Source organism: Thamnophis sirtalis, unplaced genomic scaffold (assembly GCF_051295495.1).
Source record: "Thamnophis sirtalis isolate CommonGarterSnake01/CBP01778 unplaced genomic scaffold, rThaSir2_p1.2 scaffold_3, whole genome shotgun sequence".
NCBI lineage: Eukaryota > Metazoa > Chordata > Lepidosauria > Squamata > Natricidae > Thamnophis > Thamnophis sirtalis.
In genome coordinates this window covers 75667000-75681790 of record NW_028261383.1, presented here as the reverse complement: position 1 = coordinate 75681790, position 14791 = coordinate 75667000, and the positions used below count along the sequence as shown (strand labels likewise).

The 14791-nt window shown below is 38.0% G+C and overlaps 1 protein-coding gene across 2 annotated transcripts; it reads right to left on the bottom strand.

The window, feature by feature from the left end:
• Positions 1–1054: 1054 nt before the first annotated feature.
• ABHD14B (abhydrolase domain containing 14B) lies at positions 1055–8710 on the bottom strand. 2 transcript variants are annotated; one of them, XM_014063993.2, is made up of 4 exons: positions 8555–8710; positions 6679–6909; positions 3878–4119; positions 1055–2815 (listed from the first exon to the last, which is right to left on the bottom strand). In XM_014063993.2, the coding sequence occupies exons 2-4, from the start codon at positions 6884–6886 to the stop codon at positions 2633–2635; spliced, it is 633 nt and encodes a 210-aa protein (XP_013919468.1). In that variant the 5' UTR covers positions 6887–6909; positions 8555–8710; the 3' UTR covers positions 1055–2632. The 2 variants fall into 2 exon arrangements, with proteins under 2 accessions (XP_013919468.1, XP_087565334.1); XM_087709208.1 differs by lacking the exon at positions 8555–8710 and having other exon boundaries at positions 6679–6919.
• Between the last annotated feature and the right edge of the window lie 6081 nt (positions 8711–14791).

Genomic DNA, 14791 nt, shown 5'->3' with positions numbered 1-14791 from the left:
AGCGTTCTGTGCGCCTTCAGCATTGAGTCATGCCAGTCACATGACCACAGAGATGTTTTCGGACAGCGCTGGCTCTTTGGCTTTGGAATGGAGATGAGCACTGCCTCCTAGAGTCGGGAACGACTAGCACATATGTGCAAGGGAAACCTTTACCTTAAGTTTTTTTGTCCCAGAAGCATTTACATTTTGCATACACTACCCACATAACACTCAAAAGGCAATTGTGGCTTTTTAATCCCAAATGTTATGTATTTGTGTTCTACACAGAGAAGATCCCAATCCTGGTTAGATAATCTGTTATTGTATAAGACAGATCCATCTGTTCCTGATGGTACTCCAAATGTTCGGCTCCCATTAGCCCTTCATACCAGTGATTGAGGAACATGAAAGATATAAACCAATCATATCAAGAGGGCTACAGATTCATTCTCTCTTTTACAGTATGATTTCCCATTGTTCTGCTGAAGTTTTGACCAACCTGATAAAAGCACTGTGTTAAGAGTAAAACACCAGAGATTTCTCAGAGTCTTCTAATTATCCTCATTTGCTACACCACAAATTTTCCCCGCCCAGTAGAAAGAATTCTTGTCCCTTTCTAGAATTTTATATCTACAGTATATACTGTCTAAAACTAATTTCAGTTTCGAAGGCCATGTAGTTAAGATTTGGCAGATGCTCAGCTTCTTAGGCTAAGAGCCTCTTTCAGGACTATCATGTCCTGAATTTAATAGCATGGCTGCTGATAGTTTTCTGATCTTTTAAGAAGGAAATGATACTTTCCAGAATGTTTTGTCCAAATGATGGATTAAACTTTTATTTATGATGTTGATACCTGTTAATGTACGTGGAATCTATCTTTGATTTATACTCTTATAGGCATATTTAATTTAGTTTTGAAAAAAGTAAAATAGCATGGCTATCACGTAATACTAAAACCAGCTCCACACAGACCAAATATTATTACCAGTTTTTCACACCATTGTTGTAAATCTACTCCAATATCATTTACAGAAATATGTTGTATTTAGATTTCTTTTAAAAAATCACTATAAAAACAGGTATAAATCAGGTTTATTTGATTACAAATGGATCCATTTTGATAATCAAAACTGGTACAGCAGGAACTCACCTGAAATCTAGGCAGCACCTGTACAACTATTGTTATTAATTTTTCTGCGCCAATCTTATTCTCAGAAGTTTGCATTCCCTTTGATCTATATTTCGAGCAAAGGAACAAGTGTGAAAGTGCAACAGGATGTTCACATTCTCTTGTTCAAAAAGTGTGATCAGTTTCTCCTTCCATTGACTATACAGGTGCTATCCAGGGAATCCTGCTAGTTCTACAGCTATAGTTAAGCACAGCTCTAATTAAATAGTCCCTTTAACCTCTTTGGAAGACAAGTTTATCACTATGAATACTTGTACATTCTTGAAGAAATCAGGCTTTCAAGAGTGAAAGTGTCATGTAACATATGTACAGACCTTGTCAATTTTCTTTGAAAAACAGCAGGAGAAAGTAAGAATTTATCCCAAAATATAACATTCATTAAAATCAGAGGATGGTGCCAACATACATTCTGTCTCAATATAAGTGCTCTTCACAAAGTCTCTAGTACCATTATGGGTTCTGGTAACAGAAAAATGGATGCGGTTCTTCCATTCTAAAGAAGCTAATCCAGATGCAAAAACATGTGTGGCCAAATAGCATAAATTGCAGTATAGCTTTCTTCAAACCTGCTACTCGATGTCCAGATGTAATGGACACCAACTCCTATACATTCTGATTAGGACAATTCCCATTCATGGTTTCCAAGCCTGATGAGAATTATGGAAATTAAAACCCAACATAGTTCATCAAATTGGAGAACGCTATGCCCAGTCATCAAAACAAAAAGTGTCCTGCTAATAAAGATAACAAGGACAAAGACATAATAGCGCTCAATGAAAGTTAGCTTATAGAAGAATCTATGGGTTAGAAAAATATATTTTGACATTTTGGCTTTCCTATAGTAAATAAGCCATATTAACTTTGTCTGATGCTAACAAACCAGGATTTTAATTTTAATCACCACTCCGGTGTCATACATGATGATATGTTATAATGGATAGATTCTTTGGGGTGCTAAGTCAAAAAAAAATTAAATCATCATATGTTTATAAGATACTTAAACCCAGCCATTGCCTTACCTTTATTACATCTATCTCAGCCAGCACTCAATCAGCTTTGAGGGGAAAAAAACTGTTCATGATTAAAATCTTGGCATTAGAGCTCATGATACCAAGGACCAACTCCTAATATATCCATGCACAGATCCTATACATTTCTATGAATGATTATTTTATGTAAATTTGACTTCAATTATCTCATGACCCAAACAAGAAAAATCGTACCTGGTTGCCTTAATTATGCAATTAATGAATCATGAATCAATGAATGCATTCTGGATGTAACACTTTCTGATAGGTTTAGGTCTATCATGGTTAGACAGTCCATAAACAACCTGGGCCCCACTCAGGTTAACTGACGGAACTGCAGAAAGAAATCCCAGCTCCTTACATGTGTATGCTAGAAAAACTGGTTAGGTCCTCATTGATTATGGGTTGGCTAGGCCAGTGCTGGCTGATTTTCTGTTTACTCTATGTTCTTCAGGAAATCCAGCAGCCTCTGGTGCCACTCATCTGGCTTGTCAAGATAACAGGCATGCCCTGCCCCTTTCATCATCATTATCTTGTGATTAGGTAAATTCTTCAAGTTGTTCAGGCTCACTTCACCCAGTTGGGCATCTTGATCCCCATATACAATGAGAGCTGGTGTCTGTGTGCAGGAGAGAAAGAGAGAAATCAAGCCCGGTTCAATCAATGAATGAACATTTTTGTCTGTCTTAGATTCTAATAATGAAAAATTAGTTCAGATGAAAAATAGAGACAGAGGTGCTCTCTTCCAGGAAAAAAAAATACTTCCCGTATTGCTGCTCAATTTATGTGGCTACATTAACCATGTAGCTAATTTGTACTTGCTCTCTGTGTTTTATAATGGCATGCTCTTAGCCCAGTTTTCAGGCTATAAATACATCCAATCAGTATTAGCAAGAGGATGATCCTTTCCTAGTGGTGATAGAAATGCAAATCTTCAGCAAAAACAAACCTTCTACATTTGCAAAACAGAGAACTGCAGCAGATATTTTCAGCAGGACTACAGGGAATTCCCATTATTATCAAAAACCCATCATCACCCTAGCTTAAAAAAACGTGCAGATCATATTTGCAAGGGCAAAGGTAGATTCTACAGATTAGAAAAGGCTAAAATCCCAAAAAGGGAGCAATCTGGATAGGGGTGAAATTAAATGCTCTACGCTCACAAGAGGCATGATAAAGGTTAGAGAATGTTCACAGAAATTTATCGCAGTGATTGTTGTAATTCTTCTACATTCAAAACTACATTCATTTTAAGTGTACCAGATTCTGACTGTTGATGCAAATGTGGAACTTATTCAGCCAATGCAATAAAACATGCATAAAATGAAACTGAACCCAGAGAGAATTCTCTGAACACATCTGAGTATTCTTCTAGAATGGTATTGCCCATTTTCTTGGTACATCTTCACAAAGCTATAAATATTCCCCAGATTGAATATAGGTCTGTTTTACCATATTAGTATTGTACTTGAGGGTAAGGCAGTGCGCATTGCCACCTAATGGACAGTTGATGAACTCCTGCAAGTTTTACAATAAATCTGTAAAATCCACTTTCATCCACGTTTTCCTCACATAGTTGTGAAATGCCAGTTGCATAACTGAGATAACACTGCCCTTCTAATTATGTCCTGGGCCAAAGAAGACCTGCTACAGATTTCCATTCTTCTTTAGACGAACATACCTTGACACTGGCATATTGGGTGGGAGGAAACTTCTCTGTACAGATGGGAGCCACCGGGATGTAGGCCTTCAGAAGGTGATTGTGCTGAAAAAGGAATGGGAGTGAATACATGCCACTGAGAGATGGACTGATCACCACTGCTTGGTCGAATTTCAGGGCCTCCAAGACATCCTTCAAGAAACTGCCTGGGGCCGGCTGTCCAACAGGAGCTGGAGCCACAGCATCTTTAGAGCGGCCAAATCCTGGATTACAAGAAACAAGACATCCTGCATCACACATATTCTGTATGTGTAGCCCTCTCCACCAAGCATCCTCAGTCAGACGGTAACTATAACTCCTAGCATTCCCAGCTCAAAGAGACAACTGCCCTTTTGGCTAGGAATTCTCGAAGGGGTTGTTTGAGGATTGAGCGATATATAAGGACTTAAATTATAAATGGGGTAGATCGGAATCATGGCCTGCATGTAACCCCCCGAGTTTCATATTTGTGACACTTGAAGCAATAGTATACCATCAAAATTGTGGTAAATCATCCAGTAAGATGTTTTTGTCTATTTTTTTCAGCGGGATAGAGAACTGTGATTCAGATGGGAAGCACCTCCAAAATCCTGTTCCCAAACCCTCTGGTTATATTTCACTACATCATCCTATTGCAAGTCTTGGCTTTGTGAAGATATGTGTTCCTGCAACTGGAAGCTACAAGGACCACTCTTTGTTTCCATGTGGTTTGATTCACTAGATTTTCCAAGGCAGAAGAAAAAACAACTAATTCCTTCCATATATTATACTTTTACCAATTGTCATTGCTTGTGGTCCTTGCTTACTGACTGCCTTATGCAGCAACCAACTGAAGTTATGACAGCAATAAAAAAAATAACTTTGCAACCAATCATTGCATTTATATGATCACCATTCATACTTGTGACAAGTAATTAACAGAGGATGCAGAAATGAAATCTTAAGTGGCATTATTTTTTGGTTAGTGACTCCATCACTTTGCTTAAAAACCAAAGGGGAAATAAGGTGGTTAAACCCATCACAATTACTTGATTTTGGGATTAAGCGACAATGTTGTGCATCAGCCAAGTTGCTGGTCCCAATTAATGTTTTTACTACCACCCTCATTCTACACCCGAGCTACTGATATTCATCACTATTGCAAACTGTTATTACTGATTATATAAATCTACATTCCCACATACACTATATTGCCAAAAGTATTCTCTCACCTGCCTTTACTCGCATATGAACTTACTGTACGTGACATCCCATTCCTAATCCATAGGGTTCAATATGATGTTGGTCCACCCTTTGCAGCTACAACAGCTTCAACTCTTCTGGGAAGGCTGTCCACAAAGTTCAGGAGTGTGTTTATGGGAATTTTTGACTATTCTTCCAGAAGCGCATTTGTGAGTTTATGTGGCCTACCACTTCGTGGCTGAATTGCTGTCATTCTCAAACACTTCCACATTCTTATAATATAGCTGACAGTTGACTGTGGAATATTTAGGAGCGAAGAAATTTCACGACTGGATTTGTTGCACAGGTGGCATCCTATCACAGTTCCACGCTGGAATTCACTGAGCTCCTGAGAATGACCCATTCTTTCACAAATATTTGTAAAAACAGTCTGCATGCCTGGGTACTTGATTTTATACAACTGTGGCCATGGAAGTGATTGGAACACCTGATTCTGATTATTTGGATGGGTGAGCAAATAGCAGTAGACTTATATACCGCTTCATAGGCCTTTCAGGCCTCTCTAAGCGGTTTACAGAGAGTCAGCATATTGCCCCCAACAATCTGGGTCCTCATTTTACCCACCTCGGAAGGATGGAAGGCTGAGTCAACCCTGAGCCGGTGAGATTTGAACCGCTGACCTGCTGATCTAGCAGTAGCCTGCAGTGCTGCATTTAACCACTGCGCCACCTTGGCTCACTTTTGGCAATATAGTGTATTTATACAATCTTTAAATATTTATTATAAGGTAACCAATATAGCATAAGAAAAAGGTAGTCTCTGATTTCACAATTTTAAAAAAATGTTAAGAAAAAAAACATAACACCCAAAATTAGTACTCTGAGAAATGAGGATGTTTATTGTGTGTATAAACTACTGACTGCAGATAGAAAAAGGGAATGAACTGGAGAATCCAGGAAGAGTCACAACCAGCAAATTGTATCTCTGGACAAAAGAACTATTAACAGATGCATTTTATTACAAATATCCCTTGCCTATAAAAAAAGCATTGGGGGAAAAATCTATGTCTTCCCTTGAATCCAGAAAAACATATAACACGGTGACACGTCTCTTTCATAAGGAACAGCTTTTATATGTTTTCTTACATACTATGTTTGCCCATTTTATAATATAAGACAACCATAAAGATGGAAATGAACTTACGAAGTTGAATACCATGACAGTGAGACCAAAGTTATCCTAAAACAATCCATTTGTTGGATTGATGTTTGAACTGAGCAAAAGTATATTTTAGAATTAGTTTGCACGTTTCATAGCAAGTGTGTGTGTGTTTAGTTATTAAAAAATAATCATAAAATGCATAATTTATCATGTTAACATAATAATTAGTCAGAGAAAGAATAATTCTTTTACTTTGGTATTGTATCATATAATACCAAAGCCTCATTTTTAACCACAATTTGTTGGAATCAGATTTTATATATTCTGCCTTAATTTTTGCTTCTGGTGAGACAGAAGCAAAAGTGAGTCTTCTTAAATATCGAATTGTATACACCTGTCTTTTGCCCAAATCTCCATTGCCCACTGAGAGTCAAGCCTACCTGGCAGGTCAATAGCTACAGCATGGTATCCAGCTTCTGCCAACTTAGACAAAGTCTGCAGGTTGAGCCACGTCTCTGATGAAAAACGAATGCCATGGAGCAGCAGGAGGGAAAGGCGAGGAGCCTGTTGTGTAGGTTTAGCCTGGCGGGAGAACAGAGTCTGCCCACCTACTACGATGGTTTCCTCTGTCACTTGTATGGCAGCCATCACTTTGGGATCTGCTAGGAAGCCTGAAGACATGAGTAGCAAACAAGGAGAAAAGGTAGCAAAAATTTAAAAGTAGGCAGAAAAAGGAATCAATATGATTCCCTTTGGCATTAATTTTATAATATGTTGCAAGAATAGATTATTTTTTGTTATTAAATGTATACATGACATACTTAACTCATTTGGTATGTTCATTCTTAAGAGTCTCCCCCTCCCCCTTTCGCTGGTCTGATACTTACATTTTTTTTATTCTTTTATCTGTTGGATACTATAACTAGTAATTAAATTGTTAGATCTATGTATATTTCTGGTTTTCAAAAATGTTTTGTATACAGCTTTCTCTGTAATTCTATTTTTAAAATTGCTATATAAACAGAGCAAGGTTTGCTCTAGGTAATTAATATACTGCATGTCGTGTGAACTACTGACCTACTTAATACGGGAGGAGGGTTTGATTCAAATCTGTTACTCACATGTTCTTACCTCTGAGCTGTTATGTAATTCTGAAAATCCAGTGAAGTGTTAAACAGTGCTCATATTTGAGCCCGAGAATGAAACAAGATGGATGCCAGTACAACCAACAACGAGGCACTCTGACACAAAAACAACACAAAACATGCCCCTACAACTGTCAGGCTGCAATGTCCAAGTCACAACCACTTTTGCCTGCCTAGGCAGTGAGGAATAGGCAAGAAGTGTGACATAGCTTTGCTAATACTTTTCTGTTTGCAGAATACAAGAAACCTGGACTGCGAAAATAAGTGGAGGATAAGTCTCCTGGATGCACTGATAATGACTGGATTGTGGGTTGTGTTATGTGTATTGTCTACAGACTGAACAACTGCAGGATTCTTGTCACAGGTAAATGCCTGAATTGGTCAAAATGGACACTGCTGCTATAAACAATGGGATGTAATTAAGATATAAAAATATTTAAGGGATGTAATTAAGATATAAAAAATATTTAAGAACTGCATTTTTTCCAATGCATATATTTCCAATATATATATTATTAACCTGTTAAATTCCCCTAAAGCCTCCCAAAGAGACAGAACTACAAGAAATGCCCATTTCCCAGCTGGGCAAATAAATCTTCATACAAGCAATCTCAGGACAGGGGACCTTTACATTTAGCTTCCTTTAGCTCTTCGCTCATCCATGTTCTCTTTTAACATGCAGTATTTTCCCTCTTATCTGTACTTTCCTTTTATCTGTATTTTCCTCTGTTCAGAGCTGTCAGAGTCAGGAATCAGGCAATCTCAAAACTGGATTAAACAAGTAATAAATAATTAGAAATAAAGATGTTTGCCTGAAACTTGCAGTTAGTGGGACAGGATTCCCACAGACATTTTGGGTTTTGTTGCAAGCGGCTAGGATCTTTTTTATGTCTTTTAAGAAAGTAATATGGAAAGATCCAAGAACCAAATCAGATAGTAACTTTTTAAATTAGCCATACCTGCCTGGTTTTTCCCCCCTGTGATTTTCCTATGTAAAGTGCAATGTAACAGGGAATCCAAAATAAAATAAACTAGACAAATAAAATGAAGATAATTTTTCTCAATGCAACCTACTTAACAATATATGCAGTGATCCATTGTCAAGAGTGAATCGGCTGCTTTGGAGCAGCTGAGGGAAAACAAACAAAGAAATGAGGTTTCTAAAACTTACCAAGTTATTGCCTTAATTAATCAAAACGGCGAAGTTTCGAGAACAGGCTAACTTGCAAGAGGCATGCAAACCGATCAGTGAAAGATTTGCCAGAACTTCCGGGTCCAAAGGTATTAGAGGAAGTTTGCCGAAAGAAGGGAAAAGGGTAATAATACCGTGAAAGTTGCAACATTTTCTGAGCAAAAGTTCAAACAAACTCTAGGGACACCTAGTGGTCATGAACAGAATACTGTACTTTTAGTTCTACAATAATTCAATAAAATGTGCAGTTTAAGTGGTTCTAGTATTATCGCTTTCTATGTAAATACGGTATTTATATTATTTTCCAATGTCTTCCAATGTTTATTCCTAAGAAGGAATAAACAGAAACATTTGTGTGTGTGGTGTTGTATGTTTGTATGCGGTTTTTTTGTGTGAGTGTGTGTGCAGTGCACGCCTTCAAGTTAATTTTTGACCCTGACAAGTGCTGGGACAAGTCTGTGTGGTTTTCTTGGCAAGAGTTTGGGAAAGTAGTTTGCCACTGTCTCATTCTTAGGACTGAGAGAGTATGACTTGGCTCAAGTCACTCAGCTGGTTTTATGTCTAAGGCAGGGTTAAGTCATTTTTTAAAAAGGCTCAAATCCAAATGAATATTATAATTTTTAAAAGTTGTAAGGTAATACTACCCATGCCATGTTGGATCATCATTTCAGAGATATTTCCATACCTAAATAGAGACACAGAATGACCACAGCTGGGCAAAGAAAACCAATGGGAACAGGAGCAACTTCCAAATTTCTTGCAAAAAAAAAAAAAAGGAAGGGAGCATCAGAAATCCTTCCTTCCTTCTTTCTTTTCTCCCTCCCTCCCTCCACTTCCCTCTCCTCCGTCCCCCAATCTTCCTTTGCAGGGTTCCTTCCTCCTTCCCTCCTTCCCTATCATTCTTTTTTTTTTACAATAATAGTATTAATATTTACAAATAAAAGATAAAAAATGAATACAAACTAATAAAAATATATTTAAAAAGTGAAAGGAGATAGAAAACAAAAAAGAAAAAGAAGATACATAAAAGTGATTCCTGCCCTCAGGCAAGACAATTTGGGTAACTTAACAGCTTCTCTAATATTTCAATTAAAAAACCCTTTTTATCCTATACCTTATCCCTTATCAATGGTCATTTCAAAACCACATAATTTAATCCTTATAGCATATTAAGATCAGAAATATTAACATACATAATTTAAATTTAATCAAAAACATCAATTTATAATAAAAATCTAGCACTTTCTCTAAGAAATAAAACAGAAAAAAATTGTCCCCACTTATAAGTAAATCTTTAAAGCCTTATCATTTAATCTTAGTCTATAAGAAATTCCATTAACAGCTACCAGAGACCACAACATGTATACTTTAACCCTGATCAAGCAGATTCATTTTATAAATATTCTTAAAAATCTTTAATCCCATTAAGTGGTAACTCAGAAATTAATTTATCATTTTTTCTTTGTCTCCTTCCAAGAACAGCTTGAGAAACTCTTCTTTGCCTTTTGTTTCAGAAAGAGTTCCACATTCCTTTTATAGATCCAAAATAAGAAAGCTTTCTAAATCACTCTTCCAATGTATTATTTGTATGTCCTCTTTAATTATTAAGACATCAACTGATTTCATTTGTAAATCAATTTTGGCATTATTTTCCATATTACACTATGGCATTTTAAAATCTATTTTCAAATCCACAACATCTTTTTGCCATATCACTTTTATAATTCAATATTTTTAAACTCCTAACCTACATTCAAACCAATCTCCATCTCTATTTTAGCAAATAAAATCTGGTGTCCTTTTAGATCTGGCGAACCTATAGCACACAAGCTGGAAGTGGCACGCAGAGCCGGTTCTCCGGGACCGCGAGCTAGCTCTTCCAGGGTCTGGCGCGCTGGCCACCTGGTCTTCTGGTTTTTGGCACACATGCACGCATGAAGACCAGAAATTGGAAGATCATCTTCCTGGTGCGTGCAAGCACACTGGGTGGCTGCTCTTTGGTTTCTGGTGAACGCATGTGCACTGGTCAGCTGGTCTTCGCACACATGTGTGTGCCAGAAACCAGAAGACAAGGTGGCCAGCATGCATGCATGTGCCAGAAATGGAAAAACCATTTTCCCAGTGTGTGCATAAGCACCGGGCAGCTGCTCTTCCGGATCCCATCCCCCATTTCGACACTCAGTGCTGAAAAGGTTTATCAACACTGTTCTAGATCCTCTGCCATACATATCAAACAATCTTGTAAGTAAGGTCTGAGTAAGTTGTTTCCAAAGAGGCTTAATTCAAAGAATTTTATACAATAATTTATAATGAATAAATACAAACTTGTTTGCTTGTTATCTTGGAGAACAACTATCAATTGAAATATAAAGTTTTGGGCTTGATGGATAAGTAGGAGGGTTCACACATTGCATTAACTGATGTTACAGCTTATTTGACTAAGTGTGATGTGTTAACCTAGCATAAATTATTCAAGCAATGAAAATTAAACCAAACTTAATACAATGCATGATTTTTTTGCAGATTTACTTGCAGATTAATATTTAGTTTTGATGTGTTGAGTGAACTGCTATTTGAAATCCAAACAGAGACCTTAAATGGGATGAATAAGCGAAATCTAGACAGAAAGCTCCAGAAACCAACTTTTTTGGAAGAATACTCCAGCTTCCAGTTATAGCTAATGATTACAAAATGAGTTTATCTGACCTTTTGATCATTTAGACATCAAGGATGGATCTATGTTGCTAAAGCTTGCGTATTTTGAATTAGGTCTACATTAGGAAATAGGAAATTTTTATTTTACTGTAAATAAGTATTAATACTTGTAGTTTAAGGTTAGAAATGAAAATTAATACAGTAATGCAATTATCCATTTGGTCCAGAAGAGTAGCTTCTGAACCAAAAGAGCAGATGGCTTATCTTAGTTCATAGAGATAGATAGATAGATAGATAGATAGATAGATAGATAGATAGATAGGTTTATTTATATGCCGCCCTTTTCCCTGGGGGGACTCAGGGCGGCTCACAACTTAAAAGGGGGGGGAGAGGAAGACAAACTTTTACATATAAGACAATACATAATTAAGAACTCAACATTCATACCATTCGGGCGGGTTACAGTCTTAACCCCAGGCCTGACGGGATAGCCAGATTCTGAGGGCTGTGCGGAAGGTCTGGAGGGTGGTGAGGGTACGAATCTCCACGGGGAGATCGTTCCATAGGGTCGGAGCTGCCACCGAGAAGGCTCTCCTCCGCGTGGTTGCCAGTCGACATTGACCGGCAGATGGAACTCGGAGGAGGCCTAATCGATGAGATCTAATAGGTCGCGTGGAGGTAATTGGCAGTAGGCGGTCTCTCAAGTACCCAGATCCACTACCATGAAGGGCTTTATGGGTGACAAGTAGCACCTTGAAGCGTACCCGGAGATCAACAGGTAGCCAGTGCAGCTCGCGGAGGATAGGTGTATGTGGGTGAAGCGAGGAAAAGACAGAAAGCTCCAGAAACCAACTTTTTTGGAAGAATACTCCAGCTTCCAGTTATAGCTAATGATTACAAAATGAGTTTATCTGACCTTTTGATCATTTAGACATCAAGGATGGATCTATGTTGCTAAAGCTTGCGTATTTTGAATTAGGTCTACATTAGGAAATAGGAAATTTTTATTTTACTGTAAATAAGTATTAATACTTGTAGTTTAAGGTTAGAAATGAAAATTAATACAGTAATGCAATTATCCATTTGGTCCAGAAGAGTAGCTTCTGAACCAAAAGAGCAGATGGCTTATCTTAGTTCATAGAGATAGATAGATAGATAGATAGATAGATAGATAGATAGATAGATAGATAGATAGATAAGTTTATTTATATGCCGCCCTTTTCCCTGGGGGGACTCAGGGCGGCTCACAACTTAAAAGGGGGGGGGAGGAAGACAAACTTTTACATATAAGACAATACATAATTAAGAACTCAACATTCATACCATTCGGGCGGGTTACAGTCTTAACCCAAGGCCTGACGGGATAGCCAGATTCTGAGGGCTGTGCGGAAGGTCTGGAGGGTGGTGAGGGTATGAATCTCCACGGGGAGATCGTTCCATAGGGTCGGAGCTGCCACCGAGAAGGCTCTCCTCCGCGTGGTTGCCAGTCGACATTGACCGGCAGATGGAACTCGGAGGAGGCCTAATCGATGAGATCTAATAGGTCGCGTGGAGGTAATTGGCAGTAGGCGGTCTCTCAAGTACCCAGATCCACTACCATGAAGGGCTTTATGGGTGACAAGTAGCACCTTGAAGCGTACCCGGAGATCAACAGGTAGCCAGTGCAGCTCGCGGAGGATAGGTGTATGTGGGTGAAGCGAGGAAAAGACAGAAAGCTCCAGAAACCAACTTTTTTGGAAGAATACTCCAGCTTCCAGTTATAGCTAATGATTACAAAATGAGTTTATCTGACCTTTTGATCATTTAGACATCAAGGATGGATCTATGTTGCTAAAGCTTGCGTATTTTGAATTAGGTCTACATTAGGAAATAGGAAATTTTTATTTTACTGTAAATAAGTATTAATACTTGTAGTTTAAGGTTAGAAATGAAAATTAATACAGTAATGCAATTATCCATTTGGTCCAGAAGAGTAGCTTCTGAACCAAAAGAGCAGATGGCTTATCTTAGTTCATAGAGGCAGAAAGTTCCAGAGTTCTCTGCCAGTTTGGATGCACCTTTATGCCATTTTCAGAACTTTTATGTATCCCAGTGGTAGTCAACCTGGTCCCTACCGCCCATTAGTGGGCGTTCCAGCTTTCATGGTAGGCGGTAGGGGTTTGCTGTAACTGTGCTTTATAAATTTTATAAAGTAAAGTTACTTCCCTACTTTATAAATCACCATTACTGTGGAACCGGTGGGCGGTTAGAAAATTTTACTACTAACAGAGATCCAAAAGTGGGCGGTAGGTATAAAAAGGTTGACTACCCCGATGTATCCTAATTGAATACACCATAGCTCAAGAAATGGTTAAAGTTTCATAAAGCCGAATGTGAAATTTTGATCCCCCTTTTTATATGTATACAAATTGCTATTGTTTGTGACTGTGAGCATCTGCATAGATTTCTAAATTTGTTGGAAAGGGAAACGTAAACCTTAACCTAAGGATATTCCATAATATGAATCAGTATGTTGCCAGTGCTAGCTTACATATAACATATTAAATCTTTTTTGTTTTTCATAAAGCTGTATCATGAGTTATTTGTTGAAATGGGCAGCTATAGAAATCAAATCAAATAAGTATAATTTTTATGTGCACAGTGAAATATTTAAATTTACTTATTGTGCTTATATATTGCTGTAATAAATTATTCCCATCAAAAGAATTATTGATATTGAACTAATACATGTTTCATAGATACATAAATACCTATCACACTATTCCCTTTGGCTTAAACAACTTAAATATTAATATCCTTACATATGAGTGAAATAAGAAATAAGGGTTCATCAACATGAACAGTTGCAGGAACTGGGTATGCCTAGTCTAAACTCTGGGTGTTTGGATTTGGGAGTGGAAATCTTCATATCTTCACATTGGCAGCCTTCATGTCCTGCTGTGGCCAGATCATTATACTGGTAGGATAGCTGATGACTGGCAGGCCATATGTGTTCATGGCAACGATCTTCACTGTCTGTCTCTTCAGGACTTGTCTTATACTTTGGTGGTACTAATGGTTGTTGTTGTCTTCCTTGCTTTCTCATCTTGGTTCCCATGTGGTTGTGGGATACCAAAGTACTTGTAGCTGGTCTATATGTCTGTTATGTGGCTCATTGGTAGTTTCACTCTATCAGTCTTAACAACTTTCTCTCTCTTGACTCCCATCCCGCCACTTTTCTCCAGTCTGAATGACATCCCAGTGTCCTTACTGTATATCCCTGTCAGGCAGATCAACAGGTCGATGTCTTGTTCACTCTTTGCATACAGCTTAATGTCATCCATATAGAAGAGGTGGTTGATTGAACTTGTATCTGTATCCGATCCTTGTAATTACCTAGTTTAGGGGGTTCAAGCCTATACAGAATAGCAGCAGGGACAGTGCATCACCTTGGTATATGCCATACTTAATGGCCACTTATGAACTTGCTTCCAGTGTTGTCTTCCACAGTCCCTTTGAGTTCTTGAGGAAGGTCACATAAGAGAATAACAGAATTGGAAGTCTTCTAGTCCAAACCCCTGT

Bases quoted from the DNA above. Each gene is read 5' to 3' on its own strand.
- ABHD14B (XM_087709208.1), bottom strand. From the start codon at position 6,919: ATGTCTTCAGGCTTCCTAGCAGATCCCAAAGTGATGGCTGCCATACAA. The intron at 4,120-6,678 runs GTAGGCTTGACT...CTTGTAATCCAG, and splicing joins TGTAGCTATTGACCTGCCAG to GATTTGGCCGCTCTAAAGAT. The intron at 2,816-3,877 runs GTATGTTCGTCT...TCCTGCACACAG, and splicing joins CCCAATATGCCAGTGTCAAG to ACACCAGCTCTCATTGTATA.